This window comes from Pangasianodon hypophthalmus, chromosome 8, assembly GCF_027358585.1.
Source record: "Pangasianodon hypophthalmus isolate fPanHyp1 chromosome 8, fPanHyp1.pri, whole genome shotgun sequence".
Lineage (NCBI taxonomy): Eukaryota > Metazoa > Chordata > Actinopteri > Siluriformes > Pangasiidae > Pangasianodon > Pangasianodon hypophthalmus.
This window is the reverse complement of record NC_069717.1, coordinates 10,365,100-10,385,974: the sequence shown is the minus strand read 5'-3', so window position 1 is coordinate 10,385,974 and position 20,875 is coordinate 10,365,100. Positions and strand designations below refer to the sequence as shown.

The window sequence follows — 20,875 nt, the reverse complement described above, 5'->3', positions numbered from 1 at the left end:
AGGATTACACTGAGTAACTCTTAGATTTTGATATGTATGTGTGTGGTTAGCGTGTGTATTAATGAGAGGCTCAGATCAGGTGGTGTGTGCATGGTCTAAACCTCATCAGTGTGCTTGGCCTCTGAATCATATCTGCCTGCCACTTCTCAGCAGGAAAACACAGCGAACATGGTCAACGACCAACACACAACAGACAAGGTTAAATTAAACAAAACGCATTTAGGACAAGACATTTACAAGCACAGGATGTACTACAATGCACTTGTTATTTACAAATCCAGCAGGTCCTTCAAGTTTCCAGAGAAAGTACAGCAAGATTCAGTGTAGATGGGGGATGAAAAGGTTAGGAGATGTAGAGCAGGCGCATTGCAGGACTGATCCGAGTTTGTGCTTCTAAACTTGTGCTTTTGTAGTCAGCAGCAATGCAAAGAGCAAAAACACACACACACACACACACACACACACACACCTCAGAGGCTCATAATGATACTCTCTCTCTCACACACAAACACACACGGACACACAGAGGTCAGAGAGGCTGTGTGGCTGGATCACCAGTCAGCGTCCTCCTCTATGTAGTACTCAGGTGTGTTGGTACCGTCGAAAAGGCCAGGGTCGAGAGACTTCCTCTGTTTTCCTCGGGCAAACACGCGAGACAGAGAACTCAGGCCCATCTTCTCCTTCTTCTTTCTCCTCTTCTGGTCCTCCAGATCTTCTAAAGACTGCAGGAATCAAAAAAGCACAGAGCTGAATTTTTAAAAAAAATTTATATTATAGCATGTTTCCTAATTAGTTGTGTTCAGGTTGACTACAGGATTCGCTACTGACACCTCTTGTGATTTTAAAGCAATACAGGTGCAGACTTTATTTAAAATATCCAATAAATCATAGCTTCATTTAGGTTATTAACAATATAAGTAATGTTTCTTTATATTCACATGCCTGAGGGTTCCCTTTATGGAAAGTGTGTATGTACCTATATGACAGTATATAAGAGATGGGGGGAATATGACAGGGATTAAGTCATTTTTAACACTTTATTTTCACTTTCATCTGCATATCAAAATAATAATATAATAATAATAATAATAATAATAATAATAATAATAATAATAATTTGATGATAATAAAAATGAGAAATCCAAGAAAATGCCTTGACTTTTTTTTTTTTTTTTTTTGGATTATTCCACATTTTTCTATTTTTGTCACCAGCCAAATTCCACCCAAGTTTTCCTAAATAAAATGTCTTTATATCAGTTAAACCCATTGTCTGAGAATCTTTCGGTAATTAAAAACATTTCACAATAAAAAATTATTAATAGTAACACTGCACCTTTAATGAAAGTTCAAAATGGTCTTTTTAGCCTGAACAGAACGAAAATATTTAAACTGTGCCAAACTTTTCAGACTTGTCAGTAAAGAGATGATATTTTTACTGTAGTGCAACAGCAGGAATGATGAACTGAGATAACTATAAGTCAAAAGACATGTTTTTATATGTTTCAGAGTGACAGTATTTGTATACTGTATGTATTCTACAAGTAAGTGTGTGTTCAGCTATTTGGGAGAGAGTGTGTTTAATGTGTATGTATTCTGTGAGTGAGTGTGTCCTCTCACGTTGCAGAGTGAGTGTGTTCTGTGTCGTGGTGAGTTGAGATCAGACGGCGTGGATGATCGCTCTCCCTCCAGCACAGAGGCGTCTGACATCATTGACGGTTGCCGTGAGTGACAGGGACTGAGGCGGAGGCTGCCTGAGGCGTGCGCCACACACACTCCGTCAACATCACACACACACTGGGGCACAGCCTTTAACACTGAATACAAACACCCAGACACACACAGGACCATCAAAATAGCTCATTATGAGAGAATAAGAGAGAATTCTGCTTATTTTACTTTCTGTGATTTGCAAAGCTGTGTCTGAGTTACAGTTTTTTTTTTTTAAATTAGTTTGGATATTTTTGCTTCAGTTTTCATTTGAAATTCAGTTTGAGTTCGTTTTAAGTGTGGTTTAGGTTTTTATATTTAGTATCTGTTTATGTTTTAGGAATTTTAGTTCTCAGGATGGCTTGAAAGTTAAAGAAATAATTTTTTTCTGATCCTTTTTCTGATCGTTAGAAAGCAGTGTATGAATCCACACTGCACTTTTTCTAACATCCTTGAAAATTGTTAAAGGTGTCATTAATGAAGTACTTTTTTGAGACAGTAAAACAGTCACAGTGTTTTGCCTGAAGCATCATTCATATATATATATATATATATATATATATATATATATATATATATATATATATATATATATATATATGAGTGTGTGAATGTTACATAAAGTATATGTTATGAGCTGCATTAACTGCCATGTGTGTGTGTGTGTACCATGTCTGTCGAGTGTGTGGTAAAGGCTGTGTTGACTCTGACGGATGGCTGCAGTAAGAGGCATCTCCGCATGCATCACCCACTCCTGGTTGCCATTGACGACAGCCTCTGTGGGCATGGCCAGAGAGTGGCGCTTAGGAACATCCTTAGTGAGCGTTGCCAAAGACTGCTTAGCCTGCAACACAAACACACACACACACACACACACACACATACACACACGTAAACAAAAGTATTTTATCAGATGTGTGTTCAGGTGTCCGTAAAGAACGTGAAGTCATCCATAGGGTGTCAACACTCTCATCAGTGTGTACAGGTGCAGGTGTTTGTGTGAAAGTGGTTATGTGTGGTTTTTGGTGGTTGTTGTAGTTTAAGTTATAATGTAAAACTCAGACATAAACCACTTTGCCACTGTATTTCATCACCAGGAATTAAAGTACAGGTGCAATATTCTACTTTTCACCTGAGTGAAAACTCACACTACTAAATATTCACAAAAATAGAAATAACACTGAATGCTACCAAAAAGAAAATGTTACTAGTAACTGTAGAACAGATGCTGTTTTGCACTAGACAGATGCTTTGGATTTGGTAATACATAAGAACTTCGTCACTGTTTATGTTTACTGCACTTGTACTTTAATCATTTTAGTCTACACTCAGGTCAGGCAGCAGGCATCAAACAACTACTACATACAGAAATATTGAGATTCCCAGTGCCATCAGCTGTAATCTCGCACACACACACACACACACACGCACACAAAAAAAAACAAGGCATGTGCTATCTTGAGGTCTTCATGAATTTTCCTATTGCAATAGCTTATCAGACTTAATTCACTTTTTTTGCATAATTCAGTTTTCTCCAGCTCCAGCAAGACAGTCAAAGAAATTCTTCCCTTGTTTATGTCTGCCGTCTTTAAGACACTGAAATACGTCTTCTTGCACATTTACACTTTTCAGGTTATCTGAAGAACAACTGCATCCAGTGCCAGTCCTAATTATTTGCAAACCACAAGTTTGCACAGTCAAACCCAAGCCAATAGGTGTGTTGAATTGTGTTGTGATTTATTATTTAGCTAGGCTTGTAACAGGCCTAATGGTATAAGAGACTTTTTTATTTTATTCCATTTTTCTTATTATCTATCCAGAGGTAGTGTTAGACATATGAAGATGAAATGGCTTGCATGTTGTGCGATCTAGCAGGCCATAGACGTGAAAGAAAACCTGAACTGTGAGAACAAAATATGCATGCACCACCCCAGCAAGGCTAGGACTGGCACTGACCGCACCTATTCCAGTGAAATTATCCGAGCATACCTGCTTTGATTCACGTGCTCAGTTGTGTTTCTGTGTATATGGAGCTATTTTGTGCTGTGTGCTGTTGCAAACTTATTATTGATGATAAGGTTCACAGCTACTCAGAGAGCTGCATTCACTGCTTGTTTCTTATAGGATATATGTATATATAATATGAATATGAATCTTTAATATGAAATATGCAATGATAGTTGAGATAAACCCCCTAATGTAAACACAGTCTGTGGCTCTAGCACAGGCATTCAGTGGAAAATTCAATTTTAAAATGTGAAACGATTCAAGCTGTCACAAACCTAATTCCTTCTATACACTGCATATTAATCCACATATGTCTTAAGCAAGAGAAGCTTAAATTGCTGTTAGAGTAGGAGTGAGGTAGAGCAGGAATCTGGATAGGAGCACATGTCTAACACACTCAAAGACACACACACATACAATATCCACATGCCTCCAGCCACATACTGTATTAACAAATACACAGGACATAGATTTGTTCTACTGTATGTTGGCGGATTTAAAGGGTTTATAAAACAGACGTGCAGCCAATCAGGTCACAGATCCTCTAACTTAGAACTACACACAGCAGAGGGGGTGGGGTCACTGCGGGCCAATCAGAGAAGGAGTCTGCTTGGACTGGCAGGCCTGGCTGATCTTACCGACATGTTTCTGGGGGAGACTGGCTTTTCGGGAGCTCGAACAAACAGCTGACACTCGAGTTTCTGGGCCACATAGTTACTCATCTGTTAAAGAGGCACACACACACTCACACCAGCGCTCGAAACTCGAAACATGCTGATCTCTGTACTTAAGAGTTACACACACACACACACACACACACACACATATACACACAAACACACACACTATGCCAGCAACACATTAATCATACACTTTAATTCACAGAGTGATGCATATTTTTGTGATTTGACATGCAGGATTTTTCCTATTTAGACAATTATTTCGGCTCACTTTGTAGTGAATATGAATGAATGAATGAATAAATAAATAAATAAATCATCCAGTAAAACACAGTTGTTGATGTTTGTTTTTTTTTTTTTGTACCTTAAAATATTGTTGCCATCTGTGTATAATACAAAATTTTTCCCTGTTGCATTCCTTCATATCATTTATTTTATGTCCCTTACATAACAAAGTAAGACACGATGTGTATTTTGAATAAAGTGGTATGTCAATCAGACTCATTCATATGTGTGTGTGTGTCTCACCATGGCCAGTTCTGCCTCCAGCTCTTTGATTCTGTTCTCCTTCAGCTCCTGTGCGGATCGCAGTGCAACCGCGAGTTCAGTGGCTTCTTTAGTCTGACGCCGCAGATCCCACTTTTCCCTCTCCAGCAGATCCTTCTCTTTAGCCAACACTTTTACTGCATCCTCACTCTCCTGCCCCACACACACACACACACACACACACACACACACACGCGAGTTGGCAGCTAAGTTATTACATCAGTATAGCTAATTAACCATTAACTCACTGTACATATTAGGGATGCAACCGATTACAAATACATTGTTTGGATTGCACAAATAATGAGTTCTAAACTAATACAAACATTGTTCATCTGTTATTTATTTATTTATTTTTTGTCAGAATGCTTGCCAGATAGATTCATGGGGTATCTTGCTGAGAATAGAGGCATGGGCATAAGTTTGTAGGGAATGAGCATGAAGCTCACGAGATACACACAGCCCATGCAGTCCAGGCGCTAGGCCCAGGACAGCATACCTCTTCTGGAAAATATTAACTGAATTAATTTTCTGATATATTATCATGTATATTCATTGTGTGTGTTTTTCATCATTGTTAAATAAAGGATATTCTTCCTAGGCATAGTGGTAGGGTTTGCCTTAAAAAAACGAACAAAAAAAAATATTCTGGTCTAGACCACACCTGCTTTCTTCTGAAATCTGAATACAGATACAAATATGAAACTGAACAGATTTGAAGAACTTTACAGATATAGATACATATTGTGTCTCTGTGCTACATGTATGTATGTATGTAGGCAGTGAGTTGCCAATTTAAGCTGCACACACAGATATACTAGTCAGGGATTAAGTAAAATATTAGTGATGCAAAAACGAGCAGGACAGTCTTTTATTTTTATTCGGTTTGAACTTCTGTACTCGAAGCAGAACGACAAACAGTTTAAATTGCAGATTTTCTGCTTCATCACACTGGGCTCAGTCGCTGCACGCTTCAAACAGAGTAACGAGCACCTCTGTTGCTTCTGGATACAAGAAAACCTCCAAAAGGATAGAGTACAATCAATACACAGTATCAACCCAACTCTTCCATTGTTTAGGCCCAAATCTCAGCAGTTACTGGCTGACTTGAACAAACAGGCAAAGCTTGGTAGAAATCGATTATTATCCGCCTTTATGAATCCACACTGATGAATACTCATGAATGAGCTCTGTGGACAGAAAATACGTCGTACAAGAATGAAATTTAATTCAAAGCACTTCAGCCACTCCAACCTGTCAGTTCACATCACATAGCCCTTCTTGTATGACGACAGGTCATGTGTGAAACTTCAAAACGTTAAATCACTTCGCACTTCCTTCTCCACACACATTTTAGAGTTAGCATAACTAGTGTGCATGATTTCTTGTTGCTGTTTTCCACTAAAGCACAGAAAAACTTAATGAATCTGAAGTTTGTGAATGTGTTTCTGACATTATGGCACGTCTCAAAGCGTAATACTGAGTCAGAATATTGATTTATGTAAATGAATTTACACATTCACACCACTGCTTTAGCATCTTGTGTGTGATTGTGTATACGTCTGTGTGTGTGTGTTACTTTGCGGTGCTGCTCGTAATTGCGGATGAAGTCTCGGAGCTGCTCTTCTCGGCTCTCCAGCGTAGCATAGAGCTGCTGCATCTGATTCACCAGCTCGGCTTTCTCCATCTTCAACCGCTTACGGTCCGCCTTCATTGCTGCTCAGAGAGAGAGAGAGAGAGAGAGCGAGAGAGAATAAGTGAGAGGGAGGTAAAGCAGTCCTGAACATACTGTTATGCCCAAAACCTAGCAAAAAGGTGCATAGAAACATCTGTCCACCTTTATCCTTATTAAAAATCTAGGACTATGCACAATGGAATTTTGGAAACACACAATCTCATATTGCCATCTTAAATAGTCTCTAACAACTATCTAACCTAGCAGGCTCTCTATCTGGTAGTAAATTAGCTCACATTTGTCACAGACTTTTCAGTATATGAATGTATTGTTAAGCCCATCAACCTAACAAGATAGCAGTGCAGCAGGGCTTTAGTCATTTAGTCTGTCCAGCACTTTCACCTCCTCATCTATACACTCTGCTCAAACAGATCGGCTTCCAAAGATTCAACTTTCGCGCTAATAGCGTCATCAGTGACACCGAACGCCGATGGAAAAGCGTGTGAGAGAAAAGAAGCTCTTGCTCTTTTGTTTCTCAGCATTAACAGCAAAACATGACTGTAATGAGATGAATGAAACATTTTCTTCTTTTAAATGCCATTGTAACCGCACTAGCAATGCCCTCCTGTGACATCAGCGTGTCACATAACCACCAAAACAGGTGGTATTTCTCACAGAAATAAAGAAAAAACATATTCATTGTGTTTCAGGATGGAGTTTTCCTTTAACTGAGCTCCTGAGTAAGGCTCCATGAATCAGTTTATTTACAGAGATGCTGAGACAGTCTGTGTCAAATAGAAAAATGTGTAAGCAGTATAAACAAAATCAGCTGCCAAAAAAGGTGTATCATTTAAAAATCATGCTTCTGGGTTTAGGCGTACTTAAAATAAAACCCTCAGCACTGTATAATGTAGCAACACACACTCAAAATAAATGCATTCGTTAAAAGTTTTTTCTTCTTTCTCGCTGTCCACTCTCTATCTATCTCTCTGGTTTATAGTGTACAGTTCGTGAGGTTATAGCTCATCTGACTTGCAAATTACGTGCAACTTTTACTTTGGACAATCTGTCTACTTTTCCCAAATAAAGACTCATTATGTAGAAGTGAAATGCTAGCCAACATTCTACAAAGACCCTCTCTCTCTCTCTCTCTCTCTCTCTCTCTCACTCTCTCTCACACACACACACACACACACACACAGAGAGAGGAGCACCTGGCGGAGGAAGTGGCCCTGACCAGCTGTTCTGCTATCAGCTGCAAGTGAAAAACTCTTATGTGTCTGTGGGATGTGTGTGGGGTGTGTGTGTGTGTGTGTTTTTGTTTGTTTGTGTTCTGAATAAAGGACAGCATAATCTAATATTATAAGTAAAAACACTGCAATTAAAAACTCATTAGAAATGGTAATTGGAAAGTCAATGAATGTTCTGTGGCTTGGAACCAAGCCTCCTTTCTAAGAGGCTTTTAGTGGGACTTTCCTTTTCAAAATGAAGGTTGAAGATAAAAATAAAGGAATCATTCCAGAACACTGCATATTAACAGGCGCAACCAGCCGGAAGGAAAACACAAAATAAATAAACAACACCAAAGCATCACTGACTTGACAGGCAGGGAGGATAGAGCAAATGACTCATTATGAGAACGGAACAAAGCCTTATTTATACTAGTGTGCGGAAATGAACTCCGGCATGCATGCAACGTGGGAAATGAGAGGTGCAGAGAAACACACTGATGCACAGATAAAGAGAAATGAACACACACAACATTATATGGTATGATACTAATGCAATTCCTCCATTCCCAAATCCAGTTCAATAAAACACTCTAAATGGCTTTTCATCTTTATATTTAATAATGAGTTTCAGAAAGATGAAAGATGAATGAGGTCATGGCTCTTTTTTCCTCATGGCTATCATTTTTTTCCTGCTAGATATAAAGTGAGATTGACTCCCTAGTGTTAATATACTTTAGAATATTTAAGCATATCGGCACGGCTGCGATTTGCCCGTAGGCACAAGGCTGCAACAACAGTTCTATAAACAAGACATTAATATTGAGTAACTGACATTTCAGATACAATATGGGCAAATAATTTTGTTTATTTTTGCTCTGTCAACAAAAATAGCTCCAAAGGAAGCTACAGCTGGATAGAGCCATGCGATGCACAGACTGACTGACAGCCCATGGTAAGTGTAACCGTTTTAATGTAATGAGCTATTGCTAGAAATAGAATTTTTCAGTGATACAAACAGAGATGTACCAGTGCTGTTATACTAAATATCAGCAGTCTTGGAACGCCGCTTGTGCAATCAAATTAGTTCTTATATTAAAAAAGGTGACAGTTAAATAAAGAGATACAGATGATAAACATGACAGAAATTTCTATGAACCTGTTTAGCCGGACATTTGATGAGAGCCAGTGTAAAAAACCTATTTTTTCCATTTTTGATACTGATATCAGAGCTTAAAGTATCATCTGATACCTAAAACTGATCCAATACTAACATCCTGACAATAAACAAGCTGGCATTCACAGTATAAAACATGTCATTTTATCATGTTGGAAAATATGTCTTATACAAAACAATGTTGATCCACAGATTCAAGCCAATATCTGCCCCAATTCAGAACCTCTATCTTAGATCAGTACATCCTTAATAATGCTTCTAGAAATTAATATGTAGTTAAAAAAATGATTTCACATTTTTAGAGCAAGAGATGTTGGAAAAACCAACAACACAAGTTAGGATCAGCAATATGTAACATAGCTAGACAGAAGTGGTAACATTGCTAACAAAGAAATCCAAACAGGTAGAGAGAAAACACAGAATTTTACCACAAAAACCCTAGCATATGCCTGAGTGAGTTTGAAAAGATGCGTTTGGCTGGCTTCACGTATCCCCGAGGAAGCACCTGTTAGACTTCAGCCTCCCTGGTTAGTAGCTGTCGTATGATGGAGGACAGCTTACTGGATTGGAGGATAGAGGAGAGAGACTGGATACTCTCTCTTCCCTGTCAATCACAGTGACACTAGCCAATCATGGGCATCTGTGAGGTCATGTATGCAGAAGAGAGCAGATAACACTTTCCTCCAAGTGAGTTAGTTACTTTGCACTGTGACAAAGCATGCGCAGCAGTTTGAAAAGACGATGTTGGCTGGCTTCACGCGTCTTCGAAGGAGCACATGCTAGCCTTCACAAAGCTATCCCTGGGTGGTAGCTGCCGTATGAAAGCCGAGAGCTGGCTGGTGGGTGGGAATTGGCCAAGACCAAATTAAGTGAGAGAAATGAGAAGTCAGATGTGACCACTAATTAATAATAAGCAGCATTTCCTTTTTTAAAGGCCAAACAGACTACAGTTCCGCCTTCTTGTTTTCTATTGGCTCACACGACAGAAGCTCATGAATTCACAGGACAAAGTTCACTTAGGTAAAGTTGGCACTGAGTGAAAGGAACTGCTACCAGAGGCAAATGCCTTTCATGTCCCGTTTCCCTTCAGTGAATAGCTTTTCCACCAGGTTAAGTTTATTCATGTTTTTTTTGACTGCTGCTGTATTTGAAAATGCATGTGTAGTTTTTGGGTGTTTCGTGTATCATCACAGAAAGGGGTCAAAAATCATAAATGCTATGGCTAAACCATAAACGTTTGATGTGCCTTGTTTAAGCAGCTTAATACAGTGTAATAGGGTGAGGATTATGGGCAGAGTCAATTAATAGTCACCTTGCATTGTCTGAGCTGCATGTAAAAGGGTCACTTTCAGTGTGACCTGGTTAAAGGCCAGAGACACTGGAGTTAGTTATGTAGTAGAAGTGGAGCAGCATTAAATATTAATTTGTGAATTTTTACATAATATTTTATGGTTTCATGTTTTCAAAGAGGATGATATGAAATGAAAAAAAAAAAAACAAAAAAACAAACAAAATAAAAAAAACCCTGCAGCAATGGTGCAAGCATAAAAACTGAATCATCTGTCATTTTTAGTTTTCTCTTTTGCTTGCAAATTACATTTCATCATTCATTTGTTCATTTTCAACACTTTATTGGGGTCAGGGTCATGGTGGATCAGAAGCCTATGCCAGGAATGCTAGCCGGAAGGTGGAAACACACCCTGGATGGGATGCCATTCCATTGTAGGGCACCTATTGGCAATTTAAGAAGTTAAACCTGGCATGTTTTTGGGAGGCGGGGGAAAACTGGAACACCTGATGGAAATCCATGTGGAGATGAGAAGAGCAGACAAAACTCTGTATAATTCTGTACTGTAAATGCAAAAACTTAGTAATATAGAAAATATGAAATGGTCATATAACTACTATTATAAGTGACTCCACCTCAGTGTGTCTTCATGTGATGGAGTAAGGATTTGGAAATAGTTTTGGAGTCTGGTTTGGGTTTAGTGTGAGGCTCCCTGGCTGAACGTGTGGACTCACCCTGCAGTGCCTCACTGGCGCGGTCCAGGTCTCGCTCTCGGTGGGAGAGCTGCACTCGAAGTTCAGCGGCAGAGAGCAGCTCAGCAGAACAGCCACCCCCACACTCCTCCAGCTCCTTATTCAGCATCTCCTTCATCCGCTTCAGCTCAGCCACCTCCTCCTGCAGAGCCAGCACCTCCTCACGCAGGAGCACTACCGACACAAAGAGGGAGGGAAATAATAAAACAACAAGCTCAATACTATTTGGCAATGACGTACTGTTAGCTTAATAGCTCCATACTCCATAATTCCTATTCATTCCCTCTTCATTATTAAAGAACCGCTTAAATGGCAATTAAGAGCTGGTCAGAGTGCAGCACCACTGATTACATTAGGGTCTGATGGAGGAAGTCTGGGTTAGGATTACTTAACACTGTGTTGGTGTGTGTTTTGGATTTGGCTCAGGACTGACTGTGTGTATGAAAGGTCCATTAAAGGCTTTTGTAATGGCCGTTTGGAGATGAAAGAGATGGCGATTATGACTAATGATTACTGAAAGCCAGCTACTTAATGCAAATTGCTTCAGTCTCTTGAGAACTGGAACATGTGAATACATTAACAGCGTCGCTGGCTGCCCTCCGCACCCACAGTTATTTAAATACATATTTCAGTATGGATTAGCTTTTCCCCCACTTCATGCAAAACGAGCTTTTAAAAACATATTTTGCAAAGAACAGAATTTTCTGAGATTAAAGGTTAAGAGTTGAGGAAAGAAGTTTTGTGCGGGTGTGCATGTATGAATGTTAACAGGGCTTCAGGGAAGTGCTCTTTGCTTCAGTGACATCCCAGCAATTTAGCTCAGGAGAAAAATATTTCACTATTGATCTCTCTCTCTCTCTCCCTCTCTCTCTCTCTCTCTTTCGCTTTCTGATTCATGCACACACTTACAAACGTGTGTGTGTGTGTGTGTATTTGACCTCTGAAATGAGGCAGAAAAACATCAAAACTAGATACAGAGAAGAAAGCAAATAAGAAAGAAAGAAAGAAAGAAAGAAGGTTTCGTTGCTATTTTATCCATTTTTTAAACATCTTGTTTGTGTTATTTTATTGCATGTGATTTTTCTGTTACTGTTGCCATATTTGGCTTCACAACTGTAAGTAAATGTAGTCTGGCTTCACGAATGGAACTAGAGGTGGAAGATGGCTAAAATTTCTTGCATTACTTTGGAAAACAGACGGTACTGTACATTCCACTGAACTGCTGATTCCACTTAAACTGGCAGAGAGCTTACCAAAATTGTGTTTTCCTGATACACCATATGGCAAAAAGTATGTGAACACCTCTCCTAATTATATGTTCAGGCGTTTCAGCCACACCCATTGCTGGCAGGTACACAGCACATAGCCATCTCCATAGACAAACATTGGCAGTAGAACGGATCATACTGAAGAGCTCAGTGACTTACTCGTGGCATTGTTATAGGATGCCACCCTTGTCACAAGTCACTTCGTAAAAATTTCTGCCCTGCTAGATCTGTCCTAGTCAAGGGCTATTATTGTGTCTAGGAGCAACAGCTCAGCTACAAAGTGGTGCACTACGCAAACTCACAGAGAGGGACCGACAAGTGCGGAAGTGTTTATAAATTGGCTATCACCTGATGAATCACTCACTACAGAGTTCCAAACTGCCCCTGGAAGCAACATCAGCACAAGAACTGTGTGTTGGGAGTGTCATGAAATGGATTTCAATGGCCAAGCAGCACAAGCCTAAGATCACTATGTGCAATGCCAGGTGTTGGCAGCAGTGGTGTAAAGCACACTGCCAACGGACTCGGGTGCAGTGGAAACATGTTCTCTGGAAAGATGAATCACATTTCAATATCTGGCAGTCTAATGGATGAATCAGGGTTTGGTGGATGACAGGAGAACATTCCCTATTGGAATTCATAGTGCCAACAGTAAAGTTTTGTGAAGGAGGGATGACAGATAACTGGGGCTATTTTGCAGGGTTTGGGCCCCTTAGTTTCAGTGAAGGGTAATGCTACATCATACAAACAGTTTAGGGAAGTCCCTTTCCTGTTCCAGCATGACAATGCCCCTGGGCACAAAGCCAGGTCCATAAAGACATGGTTTGAAGAGTTTGGTGTGGAGGAACTACTGTGGCCTGCACAGAGCTCTAACCTCAACTCTACTGAACAACTTTGAAATAAACTGGAATGTCGATTGCGAGCCAGGACTCATCCAACATCAGTGCCTGACCTCACAAATGCTCTTTTGACACAGACACACTCCAAAATCTTGAGGAAAGCCTTCCCAGAAGAGTGGAGGCTGTTACAGCTGCAATGGCGGCCAACTCCATATTAATACCCATGGTTTTGGAATGGGATGTCCAACACGCTCATATAGGTGACTAACTAATTTTTGTTGAAGTTAGTAATACTTGCTGCCTAGATAAACATAACATAGCTAGCTAGCTAACATAGCTGAGGGGCAGCATGACAGAGAGGATGTGCTGCACTGCTGCTTGTTGAAGATGTATCGTATGTAGTGAAGTGTGTTAGGGCAATCGATTATCGGTATAAATAAAAATTATAATCTTAATTAGGCACAAACACAATCGCATTGATGCTGTCAGTCCCCTGTTCGGTCCTCTGAATGGCAGTGATTACACAGTGTGATGTCCCATGAAATTATGAAACTTATTATTATTATTATTAATATTCCATGCACGGTATCTGTATAAATGACACTTTTGCGAGCGCTTACATTTATGTGATCACAAAATCGCACAAATGTGTGATCACAAATCATTTATTCGGTAAAGTGTAAAATGTTTTGTAATATTATTTTGGAGAAAAAACTCTTTTAAAAGTTGAAACTTAGAAATTGGAAAGTATGTGGAGAAAAGGCTGATTTAAAAATGACATTATAAAACTAAGGACTTAAAAAAATAGTGTTTTATATCGAAGGCTACACTAATGAGGCAAAACCACAGCATGACGCTTCAGGTAAGAGTTGATTTGTTTTTCTGTGTTCTCTGCAGGCTCATTTTTTTTCTTTGAAAAGCCTCAAGAAAAACTGCAGACAGTTCAAAGACCCGATTACCAATAACAGTGACATGTCACACCACTTAAGTTTTTTTCGGTAATACCGAAAATATATATAGAAGGGTTCCCATCCTTACACCGTGTGCTGTTAATGTGCAGAGGCCGAGGACTTCAACATGCAACAAAAAGGTCAAAGAACACCTCACAAGCAGAAAATACGGTTTGACATTTGAAATGGTTTGAAATAACTGCTTCACCTTGGATCCTGACTCTCTGAGGCTCCATGACAAATCAGGCTGAATGTGCTTTACTGCACTGGCTGGCCACATTGATTCATGACGCTACAAACCTTTCCTGAAAGCCCGAGCGATGTGGAAGTGTTATTATGAGACCTTGACAGCTCAACACTGACAAAGACAAAATGAACATACAGCATAAATCTGATCAGCTCTACAGCACTGCCAAACTGCCAAAACATGACTCTCTTATCTTGGACATATGTGTGAGTGTGTGTGTGTGTGTGTGCGTGTGTGTGTGTGCGCGCGCGCATGTGTATTTAGAGAAGTGCTCGTTGCTCTGGTGACATCTCAGCAATTTAGCTCTGGAGAAAACTACTTCACTATTGATCTATCTCTCTCTCTCTTTCGCTTTCTCTCGCATGCACACACTTATAAACAATCCCTTCAGCTACAGGCCTTTAATGGGCTGTGTGTAATTTGAGGATCACTTCTTACACAAGCAGAGAGCAGAGGACAGCAAGGCTCCAGCCCTGTTTACAGTATGAGATGGTGCTTCACTCAAGTAAATACACACCACCAGGATCAGCAAGGTTACAGCGAACACCATTCTGGATTAACGTCTGATTTGTCTAATTGTGCACATCAAAATCAACGTGACTAAAAAAGACTAAAATTTTGTGTGTCCCTTAATAAAAGACAGACTAATTAGGGCGTTTCCTTCTGGACTGCGTCTTTTGAAAATCTACATTGACAATCGTAGGTAGGTCATGTGCCTTCCTCCTTAGAGTATGTGGCATCTCTCAAGATATTGAGTATAAGATAAAGATATATTATTATATCCCTTTAAAATAAGATGAAAGAAACATGTGCGTGAGATAGAAAAAGGCCAACAAGCAATGAAAAAACGCAAGCACAAAAGGAAAGAAAGAAAGAAAGAAAGAAAGAAAGATTAATGTGAATCAAGATCAAAACGTTTTGTATCCATTAATAAAAAACGGGATGTATTTGGATGTACAATATACTGGTTTCATTCTGGATTGTGTCTTTTGAAAACCTTCACTTGACAATAGTCACCATTTCAGTACTAAGTGCTTTTCTCCAAAGAGCATAGAGCATCTCTTGAGATAGCAAGTATAAGAAAAAAGAAAACTTATAAAGCTGACATGCAAGATTTACTATTGTGTAAAATGACTGTAAACCTTCATGTGTATGCTACATCTTTTTGAATGCCACCCACACATCATTACTGAACAGATTGGTGTGTCTAGAGGAGAACGCTAACTGCTTGGCTTTGTTTATGTGACCTAGCAGACAACAGATTGGCTGTAATGCTCTATCACTGGAGACTGAAGAACTCTGCCAACTATTCTCTCGTAATCCCTACGCCAGTGGCATTACATGCTCCGAGATGGATGGTGATGGAGCTTGGCTGTAGAACTGCAGAAAACATTCTTAATGGGTTGATGTGGTATTTCATTTTATCTGAAATTAGAGTGGAAGCAAGAGTGAAAAAGCATTACTGGGAACTCAAAGGAACATCTTTTAACATCTTTAAATGAATCATGATGGTTGTTGCATTTAACATCTGCAAATATTGCTATAATATTTCATTCACCTTCAGTAACTGCCACAGTGGCTGGTAATTTTTTTTTTTTTCTACCGGCCACTCAGAGTTTCTACCAGCCACCTCACAAAACAGAACCTACCAATGTTGTTTTAAATGATATAATTGATATAAACAAAAAGTTATGTCTATTTTTTAAAGCCCTACTTGTGCGAGAATTGTACCCACCAAAGTGGCGGATGACCAGACAATTTTACATGCCACTGCCAACAATTCACCCGCATTTGGCAGGTGCTAATTTCATACCCTGGTTGTAGCCCATCATGCACACACACACATATTCACACCTAGGGCCAACTGGTCTTAACCAATCCACCTACTGACCAATGTTCGTGGTAGGAGAACCCAGAAGAACATAAAGAACACAAAGAACACAAACAGTAACCTGAGCTCAGGGGACCCTGGAGTTGTAAGGTGGCACCACTACACGCTGCACCACCATACCCACAGATTGTAGTAACAGTCTTATTTAATTGTTGAGCTCTGGTTGGAAGCAAAAGTGGTAAAATTATCCAATGAGCATTTTTTTTGATGGTGGTTAGGTAGCCAAGCTTGCTTTACCCATTAAGACAGCATGAGCTGAACAGAGGGCCATATGCCTCCAATTTATCGCCAACAAACTTAAAAGTTACCAATCCATCTAATAAAACGTCACTTCAAGCATTCTGGAAGGCTGAGATACTTGACTGACCATGGTGGCTGGCCTTGATTTATGCAGTCATGCATTTTATGCACAATCGCCACCTCTACTGTATGTTAAGACCGTGTGCCATGAGATTCAGACAGTAGGTCAACAAACTTAAGCTGGTCACGTTAGTCACATGAAATGAAATCTATTAAAGAGCTGTGATGACAGTACAGATGGATTTGATCACAGACTTACTGCTGGAGTAAAATGAGGACCAGTGACTAATCAGCGTCACTGTTAGCAGTGAGTCATCGGTGAGTTACACTGCTGTTTCACACGCCTACATAGTGCTACAGGTTTTCTCTTAGTTGTGGGTTGCCTGTGACAGATTTTAAAGTTGATTTAACAATGATTAAATCCACCCATCTAGCTAGTGTGATGGGTTTAGTCCAGTGGCTGACTGGGATTTTTTTCTAACAGTCGTACTGAAATGTTACTGTTAGTGGCTATATACACATAAAAATGGAATATGTGGTGAGTCAGATTTAAGAGAACATATTACATATCGTTTACATACAAATATTAAGTTTCTCATCAATTGTGATTTCAACGCTTATCCTAAAATTATTTAAACGACTTATTTAAACAAGTAATTAATAGATTGAATTAAGTACAGTGAGCGTTATCAGTTCATGTAGTATTAATGTAAACTAATTACATTATGAAATGTGCCCTGGGTTTGAGCCTCAGTTCGGGTTATTCAGGGCTTTGAAAGTACATGACGAAATCATGTTGGATGTACAAAAACAAATCGTGTCAATTCAATCACGTGGAACCGATGTACACATCTAAATTAAGTAAATTTAATGAGCTTTTTTCAGTGTACTTTATGTGCTGTTTCCAATTTCAGGGAGCTTGCGAGTAGGGTTTTTTGTAATCTATGCTGTTGAAAGTGTTTTATTGGTGGTATTAATAAAAAAAAGGCCTAAACCCATTTATAAGGGTGTACAGAACCCATACTGTATACTGTATATAACTCTAATAACAACAAGAGTGAAAATCATTAAAAAAGAATGCAATATGAAGAAGCATGTAAACACAAGCTCCAGTCCAGCTGGCAAAAGTTACAGTCATGAATCAAACTGCGAAATGCATAAATGACCTTAGTTTGCTTGTGTACATCAGAATGAGGTTTACCATCTGCTTTCACAAAATGTCTGCATTACTTAAAGCACTTGAATGTCACTATGCTTAGTGCAACTGCTCAATGGCAGATTCAGCCACAGGCACATAATTACAGAACCAGAAAATAACAGGCTTTATACCACAGCGCTGCTGAATTCTCGAATCTGATTGGTAAGAAGGTGATTAATTTTCTACAACAGCAGCTCTCGCAAAAATGCTGGCTGCAAAACATAGGTTTATATTAATGTGCTCTTTATAATACATTATCGTTTCTATAGTTCAATCTAATGCACAGGAACCTGTACGGCAGACACTCACATAAAATTACTGCTGTTATTTAGGAAAAACAGATGAAGATTTCTGTAAGGAGGCATTTGTTTATCAGTCTACAGCGTCAGAGCTTTGTAACAGTTAGAGGTTATGCTGTTCTTAAGATGGAGGACCTTGCACTTTCTCAGTAAGATTACATGTTTTTCTGCCTTAGAAAATGAGAGAGGCTGGTGAGGGAACAATTGTTTACATCTGCAATAATCTAAGCGATGACCGGAACTAACTTGTTTCATGGATGTTACACAACTTTAAATCTAAAACTATAAACTGATAAAAAAAAAATGTCATTCTTTAATAATAAAAAACTCATTATTGCCAGCTTGCTGTAGTATAAGAGAAACAAAACACTTCAGAATGTGCTGTTATAGGAAAATAATCAGCTTCAGCTGAGCACTGGGCCCCATCTCTCCACCCCATCATTGATTATTTTCCTGATTATAACCGCATGCCTCTTCATGTTATATTCCTCACATACAAACCAGTATGGGTTCAGCAAAAAAAAACAAAAAAAACACTGAACTTCCATGGATTAGTGTGGTGAACTTAATGAACTTAATTCTTTCAATGAACCGTCTTATTTTGATCATATCTGATTCGAGATAAAAGCAGGGTATCTGCAGGTTCAGGAAAGTTAGATTTAAGACTTTTTAAGACCTTTTTAATACCGTGTGTAATGAAATTTAAGACCAATTACATAGTACCAAATTTGCAAAGAGCACACAATTACCACCAGTTACCATCCTTAACACACATTGTTTACTGACATCCTTAACACACATTGTTTACTGACATACAGCAAGAGTACAATAAATTGCAAAACATAGTCTTTGAGCTGACTAAATATTAGACAGAACATTGACAGCCAACAAAGATATCAAACAAACACTGCACAGCAGTGACATGAGGCATGTACACTGCACACCATTAACCTGAGCAATGAATGGATTTCTTATTGCATAACTGCGCACGATGCTCTTGTTGCAGCAGTTTTAAAAACCTCCGACTAACATTTTGTCTATCCATAGTAACGGATAGAAGCTTTCGGAAGTCCAGCTGCTTCACACATTCCTGCAGAAAAAAAAAGATGATTTATAAAAACTGTTAGGGCTGGGTGACATGGTTGAAATACTGACATTAGGTTTGGAATATTTATATCAATTTAGAGCATGTACGTAAATGTAAATTTTAAAACAAATTGCATTATCACTGCAAGGTAATGTTATATATACAATGATTTTCTGATAGTATTTTTTTCAAATGATTTACATTTCAAATAAAATATGCTGTTTATCATCAATTTAGATTATGGATCATGGATAACAAAGCCAACAACAATAATAAGAGCAGCCTATCTATGCCTCTTTTCTTCTGTAAGTATATATATCTCTATATTCCATCAGAAAATAATAATTATTGCTAGCTAGAATACAGAGAAGTGATTAGTGATGTGTTGCTACTTACTTTGAAATGGTGAAGCAAATCCTGAGCTGTCCCAAGCCCCATGAATTGTGACTCTAGGTATCTTGACTGAATGTGATCTTCTCCCAATATGGGACATGCAGGTCCAATTGTTTATTTTTGGACGTTTCATCAAGGTTCTTGTCAAACATTAAAAACAAACATTTCCTTGTTGACAAGTGTGACGAGGAACTTGGTTGTGTAAGGAGCCAGTCCAAAACTGGCAATGTAGGAAGTTTTGTCTTTACCGCAGGCAAATGTACGAGCGATTTCAGAGTCAGTAAACATAGCTTGGAAAATGTCCCTGACATCTTTGTTACCATTATAGGACTGGTGCTTTGTTACAGACACCAAAGTACCTCAGCTCTAATTGCTGCGGTGGAGCCAAGCGCTGTTCAGATGTCTGTTGGAGCCGAAGCCACGGCACTTGATGCTGAAGCTGATGCTGGTGCATGGCATGGAGCAGTGCTCTGTGGCACTGATATGGGCATGAAGGAACAGAGAAATGCTGGGCGTTTTCTGACAGGTTTCCGCAGCCGCTTTGTGTTTTGCGCATTGCATGTGGGACTTCAAAGCTTTGATCCCCATTGTTCCGAGTTTTAAAACTTTCTTGCACAATGTACACTGGACCTTGTACACACTGCCATGAACTGGTTTAAACCACGATGCAAAACTAAGGTTATGTAACCAGTTTTCATTAAATTTGCACTTCCCCATGGTTAAAGCACAAACTCTTCTCATTATATCGTTCGCTAATGTCTGGTTCACGCACCCAACAACCCCCTGCAAACATACCATTTTGGTTGGTTCTGCCTATTTCGGCCTGCGTGACAAATAGACAAACACAGAATTTGTTTTTTTAAAGACGATTTCAAAAAGCAATGAGTGAAAATAAAATCGAACTCTTCTTTACGGTTTCGGTTCGTTTGCATTTTTAAGATATTTGAAACATGGATTTAAGATATTTTAATGCTAATTAAGGCCTTATTTTTACATCAAGGAATTTAAGACTTTAAAGGGACACCCTGTAAAAGGAATCCAGTAAACCTTTCCAAAAAGTCATGACTTTATGTTAGCCTTGAATCATGTGTCGTATAACCATAAATTTGGGCTTCTTTGATTGACAAGACGTCAAGACAGATCATTCTGCTCATTAGATGGTGAGAAAGCAGCAAAAACATACTAAATTTATATAACTGTTCGTTTGTGCAAGGTAATGCTACAGATGAGAAACAGGGAGAAAACTGTCGACTGGTTGAGATTTTTAAATAGCATGCAGCTACAAAGGCAACGGACGTATTTGTTTTTCAAACTCCCATATCGCTGCACATACACCCATGGG

General features: G+C 39.1%; 1 protein-coding gene across 5 annotated transcripts in view; it reads right to left on the bottom strand.

Moving 5' to 3' along the window:
- Positions 1 to 20,875, bottom strand: part of kazna (kazrin, periplakin interacting protein a) — a 49,982-nt gene that overhangs the window by 8,867 nt on the left and 20,240 nt on the right. For 4 of the 5 annotated variants that reach the window (XM_026915636.3, XM_026915652.3, XM_053235971.1 and 1 more), the window contains 7 exons: positions 11,044 to 11,235; positions 6,520 to 6,656; positions 4,923 to 5,093; positions 4,353 to 4,436; positions 2,377 to 2,551; positions 1,618 to 1,814; positions 599 to 722 (listed from right to left, as the gene is read on the bottom strand). In XM_026915636.3, the coding sequence (XP_026771437.1) occupies positions 599 to 722; positions 1,618 to 1,814; positions 2,377 to 2,551; positions 4,353 to 4,436; positions 4,923 to 5,093; positions 6,520 to 6,656; positions 11,044 to 11,235 (1,080 nt within the window). The remainder of the gene's footprint in view (positions 1 to 598; positions 723 to 1,617; positions 1,815 to 2,376; positions 2,552 to 4,352; positions 4,437 to 4,922; positions 5,094 to 6,519; positions 6,657 to 11,043; positions 11,236 to 20,875) is intronic. The other variant, XM_026915643.3, reaches the window with a different exon arrangement.